The sequence below is a fragment of the Danio rerio genome, chromosome 21, assembly GCF_052040795.2.
Source record: "Danio rerio strain M-AB ecotype USA chromosome 21, GRCz13ab, whole genome shotgun sequence".
Taxonomy (NCBI): Eukaryota; Metazoa; Chordata; class Actinopteri; order Cypriniformes; family Danionidae; genus Danio; species Danio rerio.
The window spans coordinates 34,184,198-34,203,232 of NC_141041.1; the positions used below are offsets into that span (position 1 = coordinate 34,184,198).

The window sequence follows — 19,035 nt, forward strand, 5'->3', positions numbered from 1 at the left end:
TGGCGGGTCTTTGTGTAAGCCTCTTAGAATTCATTGAGGTATTTATTTTGAGAAAAGCCCAGTGAGTCACTGTAAAACACTAGCATCACACATACACACACTGTTAATGGGTACTTGAATCTTTAATGTACACGATGACTGTTTAAAGATAGTAATTAGCCTGTGCTTTATGTTATCTTTTAGCTGGTAGCATTTTTGATATCGGTTAACACACCTTGAACCAGATTTACTTCCTCTTACTTTACAAACATTTTGTTAGTCTCATAACTATCTGGATTTACTAAAGATGCAGTGTAACATTGCATCACTACTATAAAAATCTTTTATCTGGTTAACAGTAAGTTTCCTTCGTAGTTCATATCTAGCGAATAACCATGAATTGGCTTTTCCAGAATTCCCTACATGACACTTCACTGTTTTGTTGTTGTTGTTGACATTACTATGGTTATTTTTAGTTTGTTTTCTCATCAGTGATGTACATTAGAGTTTTATGTTACATCAAAAGTTGATAAATAATGTGTATTGCACTACTTTAGTGTCAAAGGTGTTACCATGATGGTATTTAGTAAAAACACCTTGGCTGCATTCGAAACCGCTTACTAATTAGTAGGTACTGCATTTGAATTTAAACGTACTACCCAGCTGTTGGAAAAGTACGTTCTATACAGTATGAATGTGAAAAGTATGAATGGAATTCAGATGTACTACATCCGTCATTTTGTAATGGTCATGTGACCTACCTGCGTGAGTTGTGTCGCTTCACTCCCATTCTTGAATTCTCTCGCGGGGCATCATGGGATAGCACAGTGTGCATGGGATGCGCACTTCAGAATTTCGTCGGAATAAGTAAGCCCTTCTCTATATTAGTATTTTTCTCTTCTAGAGGATTAGCATTGGCTTCTAATAAAAGATGACTTTTTCATCCCCACACGCTTTTGGTGCTGTTTTTGTTTGTATAACTAAAATGCGTATACTGTATGTTAGCACTTCAAAATATATGCTATAAATACAGTAAGTTATTGTAAAACTTGGATTTTTTATGGATGGTACTGAATTTTTAACAGTAAAATTCTGGCCAACCACAGCTGCTGTTTTTATATTCTGTGGATTTTAGTGTTGGACAAGCAATTTTCTAAGGTTTGTAATAACCAGTTATTTTATTTTTGTGTCATTAACTGACAAAAAGGGATGTCTAAATACACGATTGAATTTTACCATCATCGGAGCTGCTTGTTTGGCTTTGGATTTGCTTTGGTAATGCACTGCATAAGACGTTATGTAAATGAGCTGTTGCATCAGTCAGTGTTCTTTTATTTGCACATTGATAATAGAATCATTTAAATTACTCTTTACTCCCACTGTGCTGTCAATAGATTTGAACTTTGAAAAAGGAGCGGTAAAAACTGAAATTTCTAGTCAATATACCAACAATATTATAAAATAAGAATAATTACATTTATCAATAATAATAATAATTATAATTAATAATAATAATAATTACATCATCATCCTTAACTTACCCTTTACTTTACACCAACCTGTTTGTTTTTTTAATGTTGAACACGAATATATTTTAAAGAAAGTTAAACACCTCTAACCATTGACCTCTAAAGTATTTGTCCTCCATCCTGTTTGTCAATGGTTATCGGTTTCCAGCTTTCTTCAAACTATCTTATTGTAGGTTTAACAGGAAAGAAAAGAAAATCGTAAAGGTTTGGAACCACTTAAGGGTGAGTAAATGGCAATTAAATGCAAGTTTGTACACTTGTTAAAAATGAATTGGCAGAAAGTCAAGACAACACATATTTTTATGTTGATTTAACTTAACTTAAAGTTAATCAGGTTTGAACATTTTCAGTTATACATAGTTTAACCTAATACTTTTAGTCAGTTTGATTAATGAATGAATAAATGAATTTATTTATTTAACAGGGACATGCACAAAAATTATTATTTTCCAAAGGACATAAAAAATGTAAGTTGATATGACTAGAAAAGTCCATGTGATTCAACCAAAAATTTTAAGGCCACAAGAATACATTTATTAAATTTTTTTTCAATGTTGGTATTAACAAATACTAATAAATGCTTCAATATTACTATTACTAAATAGATACTAGATCCAATAGATCGTAGATGGATGCAAAATACTATTAAATAATTCAATTGTAGACAAAAACTTCAAAAGTAAAAATTGATTTTGATATTTGGCACCAGTTAAGCAGGAAGTGACAATTTTGTTTGAATGGAAGTGCTGCTTTATTTGCACGTCTTTCATGCAATATTCCGTTTTTGCACAAAGTTAATTCGCATTTTTGGATGCAAACATAGCTAATGATGGCACAGTTTTCATATTTGTATAAGCCATCTCTAGAACTCAAAATTAAAAGATGTAAGATATTAACTAACTTGTCAAAACAGGCACAATCAAGGTCAAAATTGTCCCTTTACAGTAGTTTACCTGTAAATGTGTTTTACAGTAGCAGGGCTGCAATTTCATTTTACAGCAAAATAGCCCTAACACAACTTTTTAGGATAAAACATCATTTACTACATTTTAATTTTACAGTACATGACAATTTTTACAGTATTTTACTGTAATTTATTTAAATTTTACATTAGCAGTACAAAACCTTTATTATTAGTATTTACTGTTGAATAATTTCTAAACAAGTGACATTCTTTCATTAACTCTCACATTTTTGTACTACAGAAGCATTTGATTCAACAAAAACGTTAAGGCCACAAGAATACCTTTTATTGAAATTATTTTAACGTTGTTAATAAAAAAAATACTAAATAATAAACTAATAATAAATAGTTAATGTTAATTAATGCATTTACTTACATGAACAAACAATGAACAATACATTTAGTACTGTATTTGTTCATGTTAGTTAATAAAAATACAGTAGTTCATTGTTAGTTCATGTTGACTCATGGTGCATTAACTAATGTAAACAAGCATGGGCTTGGATGTTAATAATGCATTAGTAAATGTTCAGTTATGATTAATAAATGCTGTACAAGTGTTGTTCATGATTAGTGCATGTTAGTAAATGCATTAACTAATGAACCTTATTGTAAAGTGTTACCAAAAATACTATTAACCCTATGTAATAGATGTAGAGATAGCTAATCACACACACACACGTTTTGGTCATGTTCTAAAATTATCAAGTTCTGGCATTTATTGTTTAATTTCTTTTCAAATGTTTTGCATGTATCAATTGACACTTGTCCTTTTGTAGGAATATTTGGTTTAATTAAAGATCCCAGTTTACACAGCAAAAATATGATTTCTTTTTCAACAAAAATTGCTAGACGTCTTATACTGCTCAAATGGAAGGACAAATTTCCTCCAACTTTTAATCATTGGATTAGGGACCTTATGTACCATCTTACAATGGAGAAGAGTCGGTACTCCACCAAAGGTTGCAGTAAAAATTATTTTCTTATTTGGCCTGTGCTGACATTTATAAAACAAATGGATCCAAACTTAATATTTTCAGTTTGATTGTTGTTTATTTGTTTCTCACATTTTTGTTTCCTTCCCTCCATTTTATTTCTATCTAAATTATTTTATTTCTTGATTTTACATTTGCAAAGCCTATTGTGACTCTAGTTGTGCGTATACAATACAAAACATACAAAAACATATACTGTTTTTTTTATCTTCTTGTGGGCATAACATATCGTAAAGGAATGGTGCAGTGGGGCGGGGGGCTCTGAGCAAATATAATTTGTCTGTTTTTTTAAGATATATTTTAGAAATTTATGTTTTATTGACCAAAATGTTAAAAAAAAATACTATTAAATATTTTAATATTACTAAATAAATACCCAAAATACTATGAAATAATTAAATGATGGACAAAAATTTTAAGTAAAAATAAATGGTTAAATATAACATTTTAATAAATGGGATTTCTTTCAAGTACTAAAATTATTATTACAATTAATTGTACTTGGTTAATCCACATGGCACAATGCTCCTTTTCAAGAAAATTGTTGAGCATTTTAGCACAACCAAACGAAACCAACTTGCAACAGGTGTGTTTAATACTACGATTTTGCAAAGAGATTCTTCTTAATTCTCCCACATCCGAATCAAAGTGCTACGGCAAAATGTGTAGGTCTCGTCGCTGTGCCAGTTTCCCTCAGGAAGAACAGGCGTCATGGTATTCATGAATTTCTCATGGCCAGATCAAAAGCCTTCCAGATTTAATTTCGCCTACGTGTCACCCAGCCATCCTCGTGGAGACCACAAGAAAGAGATTAGCACTGCCGCCCTCGCCGCAGCCTATCGTACATGTGTGCACTGTACAGTCCGAAAAGAAACATTTTCAAGGCTACTGATATCTTTGCACTCTGTAACCTCGTTTAGCCGGTCAACACGTCCAAAGGAAGGGATAATTCTGGACGCTCTCGGCTGCTAGATATATCAGTGCCGCAATTAATATGTCATATATGCGTATTCATTTCTCGATAACAAAAAGATGTGAGTAGGGAAAGAAAGCATCCATTGTGTGCGTTGTGTAAGGCTTAAAGTCCTGAGCCCTTGCCCAGACTGAGCTCGATTCAAACCGCTAAGAATCTTGCCAGCTGCTGTGCCAAGTGAAACAAACCATCTTGCAGATAAAAAGAGTCTATTTCAGCTCCTCTATTGTACGGTGAGTTACAGGGATGTTTTTGTTTTTCTCACCCCCTCCTCAGTCCTCTTTGTCAAACCTGTCTTTGATCCAGCACACAGAGTTCTCTGCAAGCATTTCCACAACTTTCATGAAGACATTTTTAGCCATTTTCATTGTTCTGGCTTTGTTGTTTTTTGCTATAAGTGTTATTTATAAGTGTTAAATAATTATAGGACGGGAAGTCAAATCGTCACGATGTAGCGCTCCATCATGTTCCTGCTTTCTTCACTTGTCGCTGCATCTGTGTTTGTGTGGTATTTGATTGCTGAAGGTTGAGTGTGACCTCATTTGTGCACGTTTACAAATCATCATTTTTATGAGAAATAATCTTTACATCTTGCAATACTGAGTTAAAGAAATCACAAATTTTATTTTATTTTTTATTTTATTTGAAACTTTGTATCTCACAATTTTGACTGTGCATGTTTTGAATTGTTAGTTAATATGGCAGCACTGTTCCCAGCAAGTTACTGCAGAAATACAATAAAGTGTGCATTTTGGACATACGCATAAAAAAAATACACACTAAGATGCGCACAAATTCTAAAAATGGGCATTACTGAGTAGGAACTTTTTATTCGATAAGAAAAAATTTGCTTAAACTATGATGGAAACATTTTTACCGAATCAATTCCAGTGTCTGATGATAAAAATGTGTGTGAATGTACAAACCAGCGGGCCAGCCACATGTAAAACATCTGAAATGTTGTTTTGGTCGTTTTTAGACATCGTAAGCGTTTCAGCAGTTAGTGTTATTACTTTATGAATTACCTCTAGAATAGTCAAGAGTGTCTGTGCTCCACTTCTCACGCCCTCAAGCGCCACCTCGCGTTCAATGCATGTCAGCATTGTCTTTTGAGGCTCAAGTCATTTATTAAACGAGTAAAAGATTCACACAGCTTATCTGACCAAAGCAAATTTTGCTTTTACTTTTAATATTTGGTGCCAGTTGAGTAGGAAGTGACGATTTTGTTTTCTTTGACTCGTTGGATGAAACGCATGCTTTAATCTCACATCTTTTATGTAATAATCCAGTTTTGCACGTTCAAATGTGAATTAGCATTTTTGGATGAACTATTCCTATAATTTAAATTTAAAAGGGATTAACTAATTTGTCAAATCATGCACAATCAAGGTCAACATTGCCCCTTTACAGTAACACATTTACACACCTGTAAATGTTTTCTACAGTACCGCAATGTATTTGCCCTACCGCAATTACATTTTACAGTACAATAGCCTTACATCAACTTCTTTTTAAGGGTAAAACGGGTAAATTATTATTATTTACCATTAAATAATTACCACTCAAGTGAATTTGTTTTTCATTAACTGTTACCTTTTTGGACTATTGAAACAGTACCTGATTACATTGATTACAGTAAAATGCTATAAATATGCAGTAAGTTACTGTAAAAGATTTAAAATGGTCTACAATGCAGTGCATATTACGGTAGTGAACTGTAAAGATTGTATGTGGTTGTTTACTGTTTTTTTTGTAGTAAATAACTGTAAAATTGTGGTGTCAGTGTCGCTCTGGCTACTTTTTTTTTTAAACTGTTGGAGTTATTTAATTTTTTTTTTGTTGAATAAAACATAAAATATTTAGAAGAATGTTGGAACTGGCAATATAGTACATTAATTATATTTATTTCCCTTTTAATCCGGGTGAACTGTCCCTAGTACTATACGTATGATTTTTCTTCAAAGACCAACGATGTTTTAATTTGTCACGCGTTTTATTAGGCCGCAGATTTTTCCCCTAGGTTTACAGTTGTTTTGGGCGGAGGTGGATTGGGGCTACGGCGTGACACGGCCCAAAGCAGCATGGCTGTTCAAACAGCAGCAAATAACTGAACTGTAACTGTACAACCGTTTGTAAATGATAAATTAACATTTATTTTATATCTTTTTTATTCACAAACTGTGCAGCTTTTGTCACTGCAATGTATCTTTTTGGGCTTCTGGAAGAACATTTCCTGAGCCTCTTGGTATGGAAAGTCTAAAAGCGCCCTCCTTACATAATGGTAGGGGAAACGCTGGACTGCATTATAAGAGAACTGTAAATTTATTTAGTATGATAAAACAGCAAAAACTCTGTCCCACGCATGCTTATGACCAAAAAAACTGGAAGAGGTTGGCTGTGGCATAATAAAAGCTGCGCTAATTTTGTGTTTTCATGTTGCGTTTGTCGCTCATCCACAAATTCTTTATAATTCTTGTCTCGCGTTGGCAGATTTCAACATTACTACAATACATTTTGAATACTTTATCTCAATGGTCTCAAACTCAATTCCTGGAGGACTGCAGCTCTGCATAATTTAGCTCTAACTCACATCTGCTTAATAGTCTCTAGTTTTGAAGAGCTTGATTAGTTGGATCAGCTGTGTTTGATTAGGGTTGTAGCAAAACTGTGCAGAGCTACGACCCTCCAGGAATCGAGTTTGAGACCTGTGGTTTATCTCATCCACGAACATGATTTTTTGAGGAGTCTCGTAGGATGTAATGAAGACCACAACTTCCATGATTCCACACTTGTGGACGTCATCAAAATACTCCTTTGTTTGTTGTGAATACATGCCCTCTAGTGGTAAAAAAAGACATCCTCTGCCTTTACAATTATCCAATTGTTGTCTGTTGTCTGTCCAATAGTCTGAAAATTGTGAGGAATAAGTCAGATGCAGTAAACCACTGAACGCCATGCAGTGGGAATCAGTAATCTATGTTCACGTTTCTTCACTGTTGTTGCGTCAGCGGTTTTGTGGTTTTGATAGCTGTGCTGCAACTCAATGTTCAGTTGTGACCTCGCCTGCGCATGTTTCCAAATCATTTGTGTTTGGCTCAGCTGTAAACGTCACCAGCGAGAACTGCACAAAATGTCAACATCGGTGTACTGCTGTTTGCTCAGACGTAAACATGACCATGTAACCCGAAGAGCAGGCAGGAGCGCTTTGGAATCAGAAAACGCCGATAAGGGGTTGAGCGGGTCAATGAGATACTGAAAAGTTCACACAGAACATTGCGGAGCTTGTTGGTTTTCAGAGCGCTTGCATGAGCTGTTATAATTGAGCTGCAGCAGGTTTTTGCGTGGGAGAGTCGAAGTCTTCAGCCATCTGTCTAAATATACAGGAGACTAAATCGTGTTTGAAGGATTCTTTCAGACTTGTACGGTTTCAGTCAGACTGTGACAACTTAATAATTTAAGAATGCTTCAAATCAGGCTTCTAGGTCACATTAGAGAAATGCTGGCAATTGTGTTTGGTACATAGGAGGGATATATGACGCACAGTATAATCAGAATTCCATGGAAACTTGTTTCTGCCACTGAATATGAAACTAGGACTTTCTTTGTGTCAATTACAAGTATATTTCCCAAATCTTGGTTCAGACTTTTCTTCTTTTTTTGGTTGAAGAGATTGTTCACACAAAAATGAAAATTCTGTCGTTTACTCGCCCGTGTTAGTCATTTCAAACATGTTTAAAAATGTTTCCCATGTTGAACACAAAACAATATATTTAGCAGAATTTTGGAAATATCCATTGACTTTCATATTATTTTATTTCCTACTATAGACCACCTGACAAAAGTCTTGTCGTCTATTCCAGTTGTAAGTGCAACAAATAATAACTTGACTTGTAGTTGATCATTTGGAAAAGTGTCAGAAAGTAGATTTTTCAGATGAATCGTCTGTTGAACTGCATCCCAATCATCACAAATACTACAGAATACCTATTGGAACCTGCATGGACACAAGATTCTCACAGAAATCAGTCAAGTTTGGTAAAGAAAAAAGAATTGTTGTTGCCCATTAGATTACAAAACACAGGAGAGGGCAAATTCTTCAGCAGGATAGCGCTCCTCATACTTCAACCTCCACATCAATGTTCCTAAAAGCAAAGAAGGTCAAGGTGCTCCAGAATTGGCCAGCCTAGACAGCAAATATGAACATTATTGAGCATGTCTAGAGTAAGATGGAGGAGGCTTTGAAGAAGAATCCAAATAATCTTAATTAATGGAGTCCTGCAACAGAGCTTTCTTTGCCATTCAGATGCCTTTATTAATAAGTTATTTGAGTCATTGCAGAGATGTATGGATGCAGTCCTCCAAGCTCATGGCAGTCATACACAATATTAATTATTTTTCCACTGCACCATGACTTTATATTCTATATTGTACATTATTTCTATTGTGACAAGACTTTTGTCTAAGCAAAGGCAGACCTTACTGTCCTAATTAAATAATTAAAAATCATGGCATGATCATAAATTATTTTGGTCGGATATGTGTAATCTAGAGGCCTTTGCCTTTCATATTAACCACTTCTGATACTAAGTGATCAACTAAGTCAGGTTTTTATTTGTTGTTCCTAAAACTAGGATAGGCAACAAGACTTTTGTCAGGTACTGAATGGATGTTACCGGTTTCCAACATGTTTTCAAAATATCTTGAAACTTGATTTGTGGTCAACAAAAAAAATAAATCTCTTTAAAATTCTTCAGAACTACTTGTGCTTGCGTAAATGGTAGGAAATTGTAGGAAACTAACTTCAATGTCTTTTTTCACAGAATCGTTCATTACTCTACTCCACAAATATTGAATCACTTAAAAAAAATTACAATTTTAAGTCTTAGCTTATTTTTACTCTAAATTGATGAGAAACATGAAAAATATGACACATTTTTGGGGCAAATATATTGAAATCACAACCCCTTTTCAGCTGAATTTTCTTTATACAGTAGCATTTACAAATGACAGCAGTACAATTTAAAAACGATAAAACTATTAAAATAAATATTTCTCTTTCTAATCGACTTTCTTTCCATTCAAGAATCCTGGAAAAGTGTGTCGGTTTTTAAAAAAATCACAATAGGACAAAAGTTCATCACATACAGTTTATTGCCTGATTTTTCCTCCGGCAAGTTTTCCTTCTTCTTCTTCTTCTTCTGGCTCATCGTGTAATACATTCCATTTCTATATCCACCCATAACCACTATTTAATTGAAGGCCAAGAATCTGGAGATTTAGGACACTGCACTCCTTGTCCTCCAGGAATTAGGGCCATCTTTGTATTTACTTACTACTTTGGAAAATCACAAAATGGTGCATTCACTGAAGTCTGGAAATGATTTGTAGTGAACACTATGTTCAGCAGTAAAAAAAAAACACTTTGAAAAAACAAGTCCTGACTAGATCAGTTAGATTAAAACTAGACGTACTGTCTTGTGTAACCGACTTTTACACACCCAGATGTGTCTAATTCTTCCTTCCTCTTTTCTGGGCTCTTCTAGGCAAATAAAAACCAGCACAACCAACAACCTCACCAGATCTCGAATTAACCATGGTGGACAAGATGGCCTCTTTCGGACACATCCTGCTGCGGCGGCGGGCGCTAGATTTTTCAGGAGAGGAGACGCGGTTCGCTCGGTGTTTGTCCACACTGGACCTGGTGGCTCTCGGCGTGGGATCAACACTAGGTGCTGGAGTTTACGTACTGGCTGGAGAAGTTGCAAGAGAGAAGGCTGGTCCTGCTATAGTGTTATGCTTCCTCGTGGCCGCTCTTTCCTCCATGCTGGCTGGATTGTGCTATGCAGAATTCGGCGCTCGAGTCCCGAAGACTGGATCTGCATACTTGTATAGCTACGTAACAGTAGGCGAAATCTGGGCCTTCATCACTGGTTGGAACCTCATCCTCTCATATGTTATAGGTAAGTTTGTCTAGTACTAGAGTGCCCTCCATTGATATTGGTACTTTTGGTTAAAATGAGCAAAGTGTTTATTGATTAGTGTGTTTATTGATTGAATGAATGTAAATTACCTTATTTTCTCTTCCTCATGTGGTTTTAAACCTTTATGAGTGTCTTCAGAAGAAAACAAGATTCTGAAGAACACCGGTTGTCGGGGGGTTGTCAGCATTTTTGCTATAATTAATATATCTTCTTTTATATTCAACAGAAGAGTTATGCTTTGCTTGAAAGGGGTGATCGTTAGACTGTCACAACAAATTTAGAATTATGACATGACACTTGTCATAAGCACCTATAAAATCTCATTTATATTTCTGACACATTTCATTAAGTGTCATTCGCTCAGTTATGTCTTTTTAAATGCAATGGTGACACTGTTTGAGTCGTCTTTGTTAGGATGACTTGACATAATCAAATACAAAATAATCTGTGTTTGTCTTGATGAAAACTTGACATTACCACAACAGCATGATTTTTCATAAATTCGTCATAAACATGATTTTCATGAGGCCATAATAATTACGAAGGCATTTCTGATCACATTTAAATCAAATAATGTGTCCAGGCTCTCAAAAGAGGCTTTAAAATCCACAGCAAGAGAGGCTCTGAGCTCTAATGGCGCTAATTTCAGCTAGCTTGATGCTTAAGCTAGGTGAGGAAGACGCTTCACGGTCTTTTTCCATATATTTACCCTTTTTTTTAGACATGTTAACTGACAATATAATACTACGCACTCTAAGAAAGTCGGGTAAATAAATGTAGGTGGCCAAAAGGTTCTAAAACAATGAGGTTTGTAAAGATGGAATGATAAGTTAATGGGAGCTGGTCGCACTTACGTCTATACCGAATGCGACATTACCGAATGTTTTGTCAAATAATGTTATAACAGGATCATTGATACTTAATGACATTTAATGACTAATGAAATTTGTTCTACTGTTAGGTAAAGAAAATCCAGTATTGAGCTAGCTACTTGAAAAATGTAGTAAGCTAGCTATTAGCTACTTGACTTAAAATGTAGCTCAACTACACTAAAATCTACCTCCTGGGAAATGTAGCAAGCTAAGCTAAAAACTAAATGGCAAAAGTAGCTTAGTTACATCTAAGCTATTTTTACAATTTTCATTTTTAAATCGAAGCAACTTAAATCCCAAGTCAATCATATCTTGGTGATCAATGAAACATATGAGGCATTATAGTTCAGTTCAGTTATTTACTGTAAATAATATGCTGTACCAAACAGAAACAAATTATAGCATACAACAGCAAAAACAAAAAAAAAACAATAAAACCAGGTGTCACACATTTAAAATACTATAGTCGTTTATAGTAAAGGGAAATGTTTTGGAATAAACATTACAGTGTATATGATACGGTATATATATATCCCTGCCTCACAGCTCCGTGAATGTCGGTGCCGTCACTTTTTGATCCGTGATTGGTAAATGTAGCTTGTGTGGATGCTACTGCGCTACTTGACTAACAAAATAGCTTCGCTACTGTAAAGTTATTTGATATAGAATGTATCAGCGCTACCACTAGCTACTGAGAAATGTAGTTAAGTTAGTAGCTTCACTACTTGTAGCGACGCTACTGCCCAACACTGAGAAAAACATTGCTGTTATAAAAGCCATGACAAAATTATATTTCCATCATGACAGTCATGTTTATGACAGATTTATGATAAGTTGTCTTTGCTTATGTCAAGTTGTCACGAAGACATCTCAAACTAATGCCAACTTTGCATTTAATATGATGAATGAATGAATAAATAAATGACACTGAATAATACATAAAAACTCATTCATATTTATTACATCTCATGTTATGAATCTTTTATGACAGTCTTATGGACACCCCTTCAAGTAAGCTGTTTCCACTAAACTTTTAGGCTTTTGATCTTTCTTTTTTATCTTGAGGTGCTTCAGTTGTTTTTGAACAAAGGTTTTGTGAACTGTTTAAAACCAAACTGCAAATCTCCAGCTGCAATTCAGCAGAGATTTGCCACTCACACCACCAGTGACAAAGACAGACACACACAGTCACACATTCACTTACCAACACTTACAGATTTTTGGAATTTCATTTCATTATCGTCATGATGGTGATGATCCTGATAGTGTTTTTGCTATTTATTTAAAGCCACTCAATAATTAAACTGAGTGAGTTTAGCTGTTAAGTTACCTCATATGTATACCCCTGTTAAACTAATATTTTGTTGACTAATATATTAATTGATAGGTATTCTAATAATCATGGCACACAAATATTTGATCCTTGATAAAACTAAGTTTGCAATAGTGAGATGTACAGTTGAGTTGTTGAGTATGAGTAGTTTTAGTTTTTATTACATTTTAAGGACAGTGTATTTGATGCACATTTGAAAGATATTCAGAGTTTAAATGAAAATTGCTGGTGTGTGTGCTTTTTTTTTTTTAGGTACAGCTAGCGTGGCTCGAGCTTGGAGCTCTACGTTTGATAACTTGATTGAGCAGAAGATCTCCAACTTCTTCAGGGCATCGATGGCCATGAAAGTTCCTGGGAAAGTCCTTGCTGAATATCCAGACTTGTTTGCCCTCATTCTCATCTTGCTACTGACTGGTGAGCAGTCGGAGAACAGACATTATCAGTTAAATGTGTTTTGAATGAACAAATGATGAAAGGAAAGTATATATTTACAAAGGGATAGATAGACAGATAGACAGACAGACAGATAGATAGATAGACAGACAGATAGAGAGACAGATAGAGAGACAGATAGAGAGACAGATAGAGAGACAGATAGAGAGACAGACAGATAGACAGGCAGATAGATAGACAGATAGATAGACAGGCAGATAGACAGATAGACAGATAGATAGATAGATTGATAGATAGATAGATAGATAGATAGATAGATAGATAGATAGATAGATAGATAGATAGATAGATAGATAGATAGATAGATAGATAGATAGATAGATAAATAGATAGATAAAATGTTCAATATTTTTGTTGTGCAATAAAAAAACTCATAAAAAAACAAATAAAAACAAACTCTAAATAATAGAGTTTTATTGGTTAAGTGTGCAGACATATAGCACTGTGGTGCTCATGGCGACCTGAGTTCGATTGCCGGCTCAAAGTCCTTTGCTGACCCTTCCCTTTTCTCTCTTCCCATTACTTTGCTGTCTGTAACTTTCAATATTCTGTCCAAATTAAAGGTGAAAAAACCCTAAAAATTATACTGTATTGTTGTGAATAAAAACTGCCATATAAAATATAATCCTGAAACAGAACAGATTGTAAACACAAAGATCTTAAATTAAGAAGTCCGACATGATGTTTTTTAAGTAAGAACCACTGAATCAAGTACTAGACCAGTTTGATTAAATTAATAATAAAAAAAAATACATTTTAATATCAATACATACAATTTGATATTGGTGAAATATTACATTTAAATGAATATGCATTATTAAATTTGGTTACAGTTACATGATGAAGAATGAATAACATAAACAGAAAATGAGCAAGCGTAAGGGACATTCATTCTTTCAGAAACGCACATTATCTGTCCCTGAAATAAAAACATAAATACAGCGAATAAAACGTATTTCATCTCAGAAATGTCTAAAATGAACTGATGGTTGATTTCTGTGAGTTGTTCTGTAAAGCATTATGTCATTCAATTTGTTCTTAGATTTTTGTTCTTTATTAAAAACACTTTACCAATGTACAAACTCTGTCATTGTTCTTGTCCTCAACCCAATTAAACCTACAGCTTTAACAGTTTTGTTATGCTAAAAACTGATTTAGAGAAAAGAAACCTCAGAAATAGCAAGTTTAAGTTGTTATCATTTTTTATTGCTATCTACAGTTTATTTATGTTTAGATCTAATAAATCTGTGAGCTAAAAAAGCTTCTTCATGTGCTTTTCACTCAGGATTGCTCGCTTTCGGTGTGAGCGAGTCTGCTCTGGTCAACAAGATCTTCACCGGGATCAATCTGATCGTGCTGGGCTTCATCATCATCTCCGGCTTCGTCAAAGGCAACACAGCAAACTGGAACCTGACCTACGAGTACTTCATCAACGATACAAACATCACCGAACCAGAGTAAATCCAAACTTTGAGCCACAGACTGCTCATTTAGCAGAGCAAATGCAGATCTCCAAGAGTTGTGAAGTGGATAATGAGATTTTCCTCCACAAGATTTAACACATCCGTTTGTCCTCACAGACGGATAGAAAGCACATTTGGAAGTGGAGGCTTTGCTCCGTTCGGCCTTGGCGGCATCTTATCAGGCGCAGCCACCTGTTTCTACGCCTTCGTGGGCTTTGATTGCATTGCTACGACAAGTACGTCTCTGAAATGTCACAGTCATAGAGCACGAATACTGATTTTGTTTTTGTCAGATGAGTCATAAATGTGTGTGCGTGGTTGACTTTAACCTTGTTTTTGTTTTTTTCTATATATATAAATAGGTGAGGAAGCCAAAAACCCAATGCGCTCCATCCCTGTGGGCATCGTGGCCTCGTTGCTCATTTGCTTCTTTGCTTACTTTGGTGTCTCAGCTGCTCTTACGCTCATGATGCCCTATTACAAGCTCAACACTCAGAGTCCTCTGCCTGAGGCCTTCAGTTACGTAGGCTGGGCACCGGCACGATATATTGTAGCCGTGGGTTCACTCTGTGCTCTTTCCACAAGGTAAATCCAAGACTTTTTCTGTCTGTCTTGTGTGCTGTTTCCCAAATCACATATTATTATTTCTGAGTAGTACTCGAAAAGTTTTTGTATTTTTCAATGTGTTTTTCAAAATTACCAGGGTGAGCAACTTTTTCTGGTAGACATTCAAAGTGCAGACTTCAAAGGTCATGAATCGCAATCTTTAAATATTTACTTTGTATAGATTTATTTTACATTCTTAAGTTATTCAAAACATAGATGTTTCAGCACAATGCCTTTCTCATTGCATGGCACAGTCCTCTCACTCCACCCTTTTATCCCACAATCAATCACACTACATTACTAGTTAGACAGCCACTCAATAGTTAAAAACATTTTCAAATCAATATGCTGTAATTCACCACACAAGTTTCTGTTTTCATTTTATTATTTGCATCATTGCTTGCTCAAAATCCGTGATTCACAATATTATAGCGAAACTACAAACTGTTAAAGAAACACAGAAAGGTCCAATTCCTTGTTTATTCCTCTTGGTGTAAGTGATTTTTATTTAAGAATGCAGAACTCGTCTCTTTGTAGTAATCCTTTATTCAGATTACCTCCTCTATGTGACCCAATTACTTCCTCAGTTCCTATACATTTGTTTACGTCATGTCCAAAATCTGTCTTGGAACTGCCGAAGTTATATCTTGTCGCCGTATACTTGATTTATGTTGACTAATTCGGAACTTCAACTGACGTAATGACTTCCCTAAATATATGTATCTTTTGGCATGGATATTTAAAGCTTGAGATTTGATAAACAGATTAACGCAGTGGTCAAATCCCGCTTTTTTCAGCTTCGACTTTTAAAAACAGTCAAACCAATTTTATCTAGTAAAGAATTTGAAAAAAGAATTTATGCTTTTATTACTTCTAGATTGGACTACTGTAATTCACTATATTTTGGGATCAGTCAGACAGCTCTAACTCGCCTACAGTTTGTTCAAAATGCTGCTGCAAGGCTTTGAACCGGTACCAAAAGGTACCAAAAAATATGACCACATCACACCAGTTTTGCGGTCTTTGCACTGGTTTCCTGTGCACTATCTTGTCACTATTAAAATTCTTCTCCTGGTTTTTAAATCACTAAATGGCCTGTCAGACCTGTTGACTGAACATCAGCCTGGTCGGTCTCTTCGGTCATCTAACCAGAGACTATTATACATCCCAAAGTCGAGGCTGAAATGCAGGGGTGACCGGGCTTTTGCAGTAGCTGGTCCTACCTTGTGGAATGCTCTGCCCCTCTGTAGTTGGTCTATATCATCCCTGTCTTTTTTTAAATCTAGGTTGAAAACTTACCTTTTTAATTTGGAATTTTATCAGTAAGAATTGTTTGTTTTCAGGTATAATAACTATTGGTGAGATTTGTTTGTTTTAGCTATAATTTGTTCTTTGTGATTTGTATTGTTCAGCGCATATTTTAACCTTTGGTTGTGTATAATAGTGCTATATAAATAAAATTAACATTGACATTTTAACATATAAAGCACATTACGAGTAGAGCAGGTAATACAGGTTTTTTATTTTAACATATAAATCACATTACGAGTAGAGCAGGTAATACAGGTTTTTATTTTACCATTTGTACCTGTTACTCTATTCAGAAATTCCATTCCACTGGATTCAAAAATTCCTTTACTGAATTCTGACATGCGGCACAATTTCTGCACAGACAAACAATCTTGAATTGTATGATCAGTAAACTATTGTATTTGCTAATGTATACAAAACCGTGTTTTGTATCACCTAAGAATGTAAAATAAAGCTATGCAAAGCATTTGCTTAATAAGTGCGAATCGAGACCTTCTGAATAATATTATTGAGTAGAGTACCGCACAAAAAATACTGAATTGGCTAATATTTCCCATAATGCTGGGTGCATTAGGAAAGTGGCGCAGTACAACACTTGCTCTAGTTTACTCAGAGGATGTTTTTCTTATAAAAATAATTTCCCACTGCAGTTGAAGCATTTAACCTTTCACTGAAGATGCAGTTGACATGATTTCCGCACTTTTGCAAGAAACGCCAAAATCAAATTATGTGCTATTCATGCCGCCTGTTAGAAATACACCAATATTCATGCAATTGCATTGACTTTGTATGTAATCTATTCGCATGAATGCTTAATTTAGCTTTTGGTGTGAACCCAACATGACATTAGGATTGGACATAGTTTTAATTGAGGGTAAAAATGGTTTAAAAACGACAAACATGGCAGCCGATAAGCTAATGTGATTAATCCCTTTTAGGTAGAGGTTTAAAAGATTAATATCTAACCTGATGAAATATACTCATTTCATATTATTCCATTATGTTCATCCGCAACAACATTGTGAACGTTCGAAAAGCTAGTTAGCAATATTTGAAATATGAAGGAAATTAATATGTTGCTTCATCTACAATGTGGTAGAAACTGAGATATTAGAAATGTGGAGGATTTGACGGAAGATTGTCAGTGTAAAACTAACTAACTGAGTTCAGACAGTACGATTTTCAAAGTAGTTGTGTCACAGATCTTCACACTACATGACTATCTGGCATAGCGTTTCGTCGGATTTTCAATCAAAACACATTTTATAGGACATGATTTTGAATTGCCGACAGCTCCAGATATTTAGCATGCCAAATATCTCGCAGGCAACTCATCGGCTATTCTCTCAGATCACTTCTTTGATAGTTCACACTGTGACCCAATAAGTTAAGGTAACTCAAACCATTTGAGGAAACCGATTGCACCAAACCATTTAAGTTCATAAACTAATTCTAATGAGTAGTGTGAACTTAAAACTTTTGAGTAAATGAAGCAATTTGAGCACAGTAAAACCCAATAAGTGAAGAGAACTCTACATTTACTGTACTGTACTGTAAAACCCAATATGTTAAGGCAACTCAAACCGTTTCAGGAAACTGATTGCTACAAACAATTTGAGCTAAACTAATCTATATGAGTACTGTGAACTTACTCCATTTAAGATGAAGTAATGAGGTATTCAATGAACTCATTACCTTCAACACTAAGTTCAAAACTCTTTTCATATGAGTAGAATAAACTTTCAGTCAATTTTGAGGTAACTACACTCATGTCATGTGATATAGTTAACTCTTGATTTTTACAGTGTACTGACGTGAGAGATTTGTCTGTGATTTCTTAAAACCTGTTGGCGATTTAAAATTGGGGCTAAAATCATGCAGTCTGAACTCAGCATAAGCAACAGAATAAATTGTTAATGACAAAGTAGTTTGTCCCAAAGCCTGTGTACTCCTCTGTTACACACTTAAAACCTTGTTCTTCATAAAATACACATATAAGAGTAGATGGGATTATGTGTTTGTGTTTAACATTTATCTGAATGTGATGTTTGTTTGTTTTTCCGCTTAGTTTGCTGGGCTCCATGTTCCCTATGCCTCGAGTGATTTACGCCATGGCCGAGGACGGGCTACTCTTTCGTTCACTTTCCAGGATGAACAAGAGAACCAAAACTCCTCTGCTGGCGACTATTGCGTCTGGCATAGTGGCAGGTTTGTGTTACAGCTTGTTCTGATTTTGCACAGCATGCATCATGTGGTCTAGTCCGAATTGAAAATGTAAATGGGATAAAGAGTAACCATTAAGGACATTATTGCTTCTTTAATAGAGAGTAGCATTAATAACTTTGTTCCTTTTCTACATAAGCAAACTGATTTTTGATAGACAAAACTGTTAAACATTTAAAGGCAGACATGTTTTGATGTTGTTAATTTATTTATTTTTTTTAAAATTTAGTTTGTGCTGAAAATTACCCATGATTCTGTGAGGAAAATCCACCAGTCAGAAAGTGCGGCACAATAGGTGTTTAACTCCACCAACTGAAGCTTCTCTATCCTTTTAGAATACTTATACATTTCAA

The 19,035-nt window shown here is 34.9% G+C and overlaps 1 protein-coding gene across 1 annotated transcript in view; it reads left to right on the forward strand.

Annotated features, from left to right (window-relative positions):
- The window catches only part of slc7a3a (solute carrier family 7 member 3a), a 33,437-nt gene that overhangs the window by 3,178 nt on the left and 11,224 nt on the right, over positions 1–19,035 (forward strand). The window contains 6 exon segments of the mRNA NM_001007329.3: positions 9,984–10,400; positions 12,879–13,040; positions 14,365–14,536; positions 14,660–14,778; positions 14,905–15,127; positions 18,528–18,667. Of these exon segments, the coding sequence (NP_001007330.2) occupies positions 10,034–10,400; positions 12,879–13,040; positions 14,365–14,536; positions 14,660–14,778; positions 14,905–15,127; positions 18,528–18,667 (1,183 nt within the window). The 5' untranslated portion in view covers positions 9,984–10,033.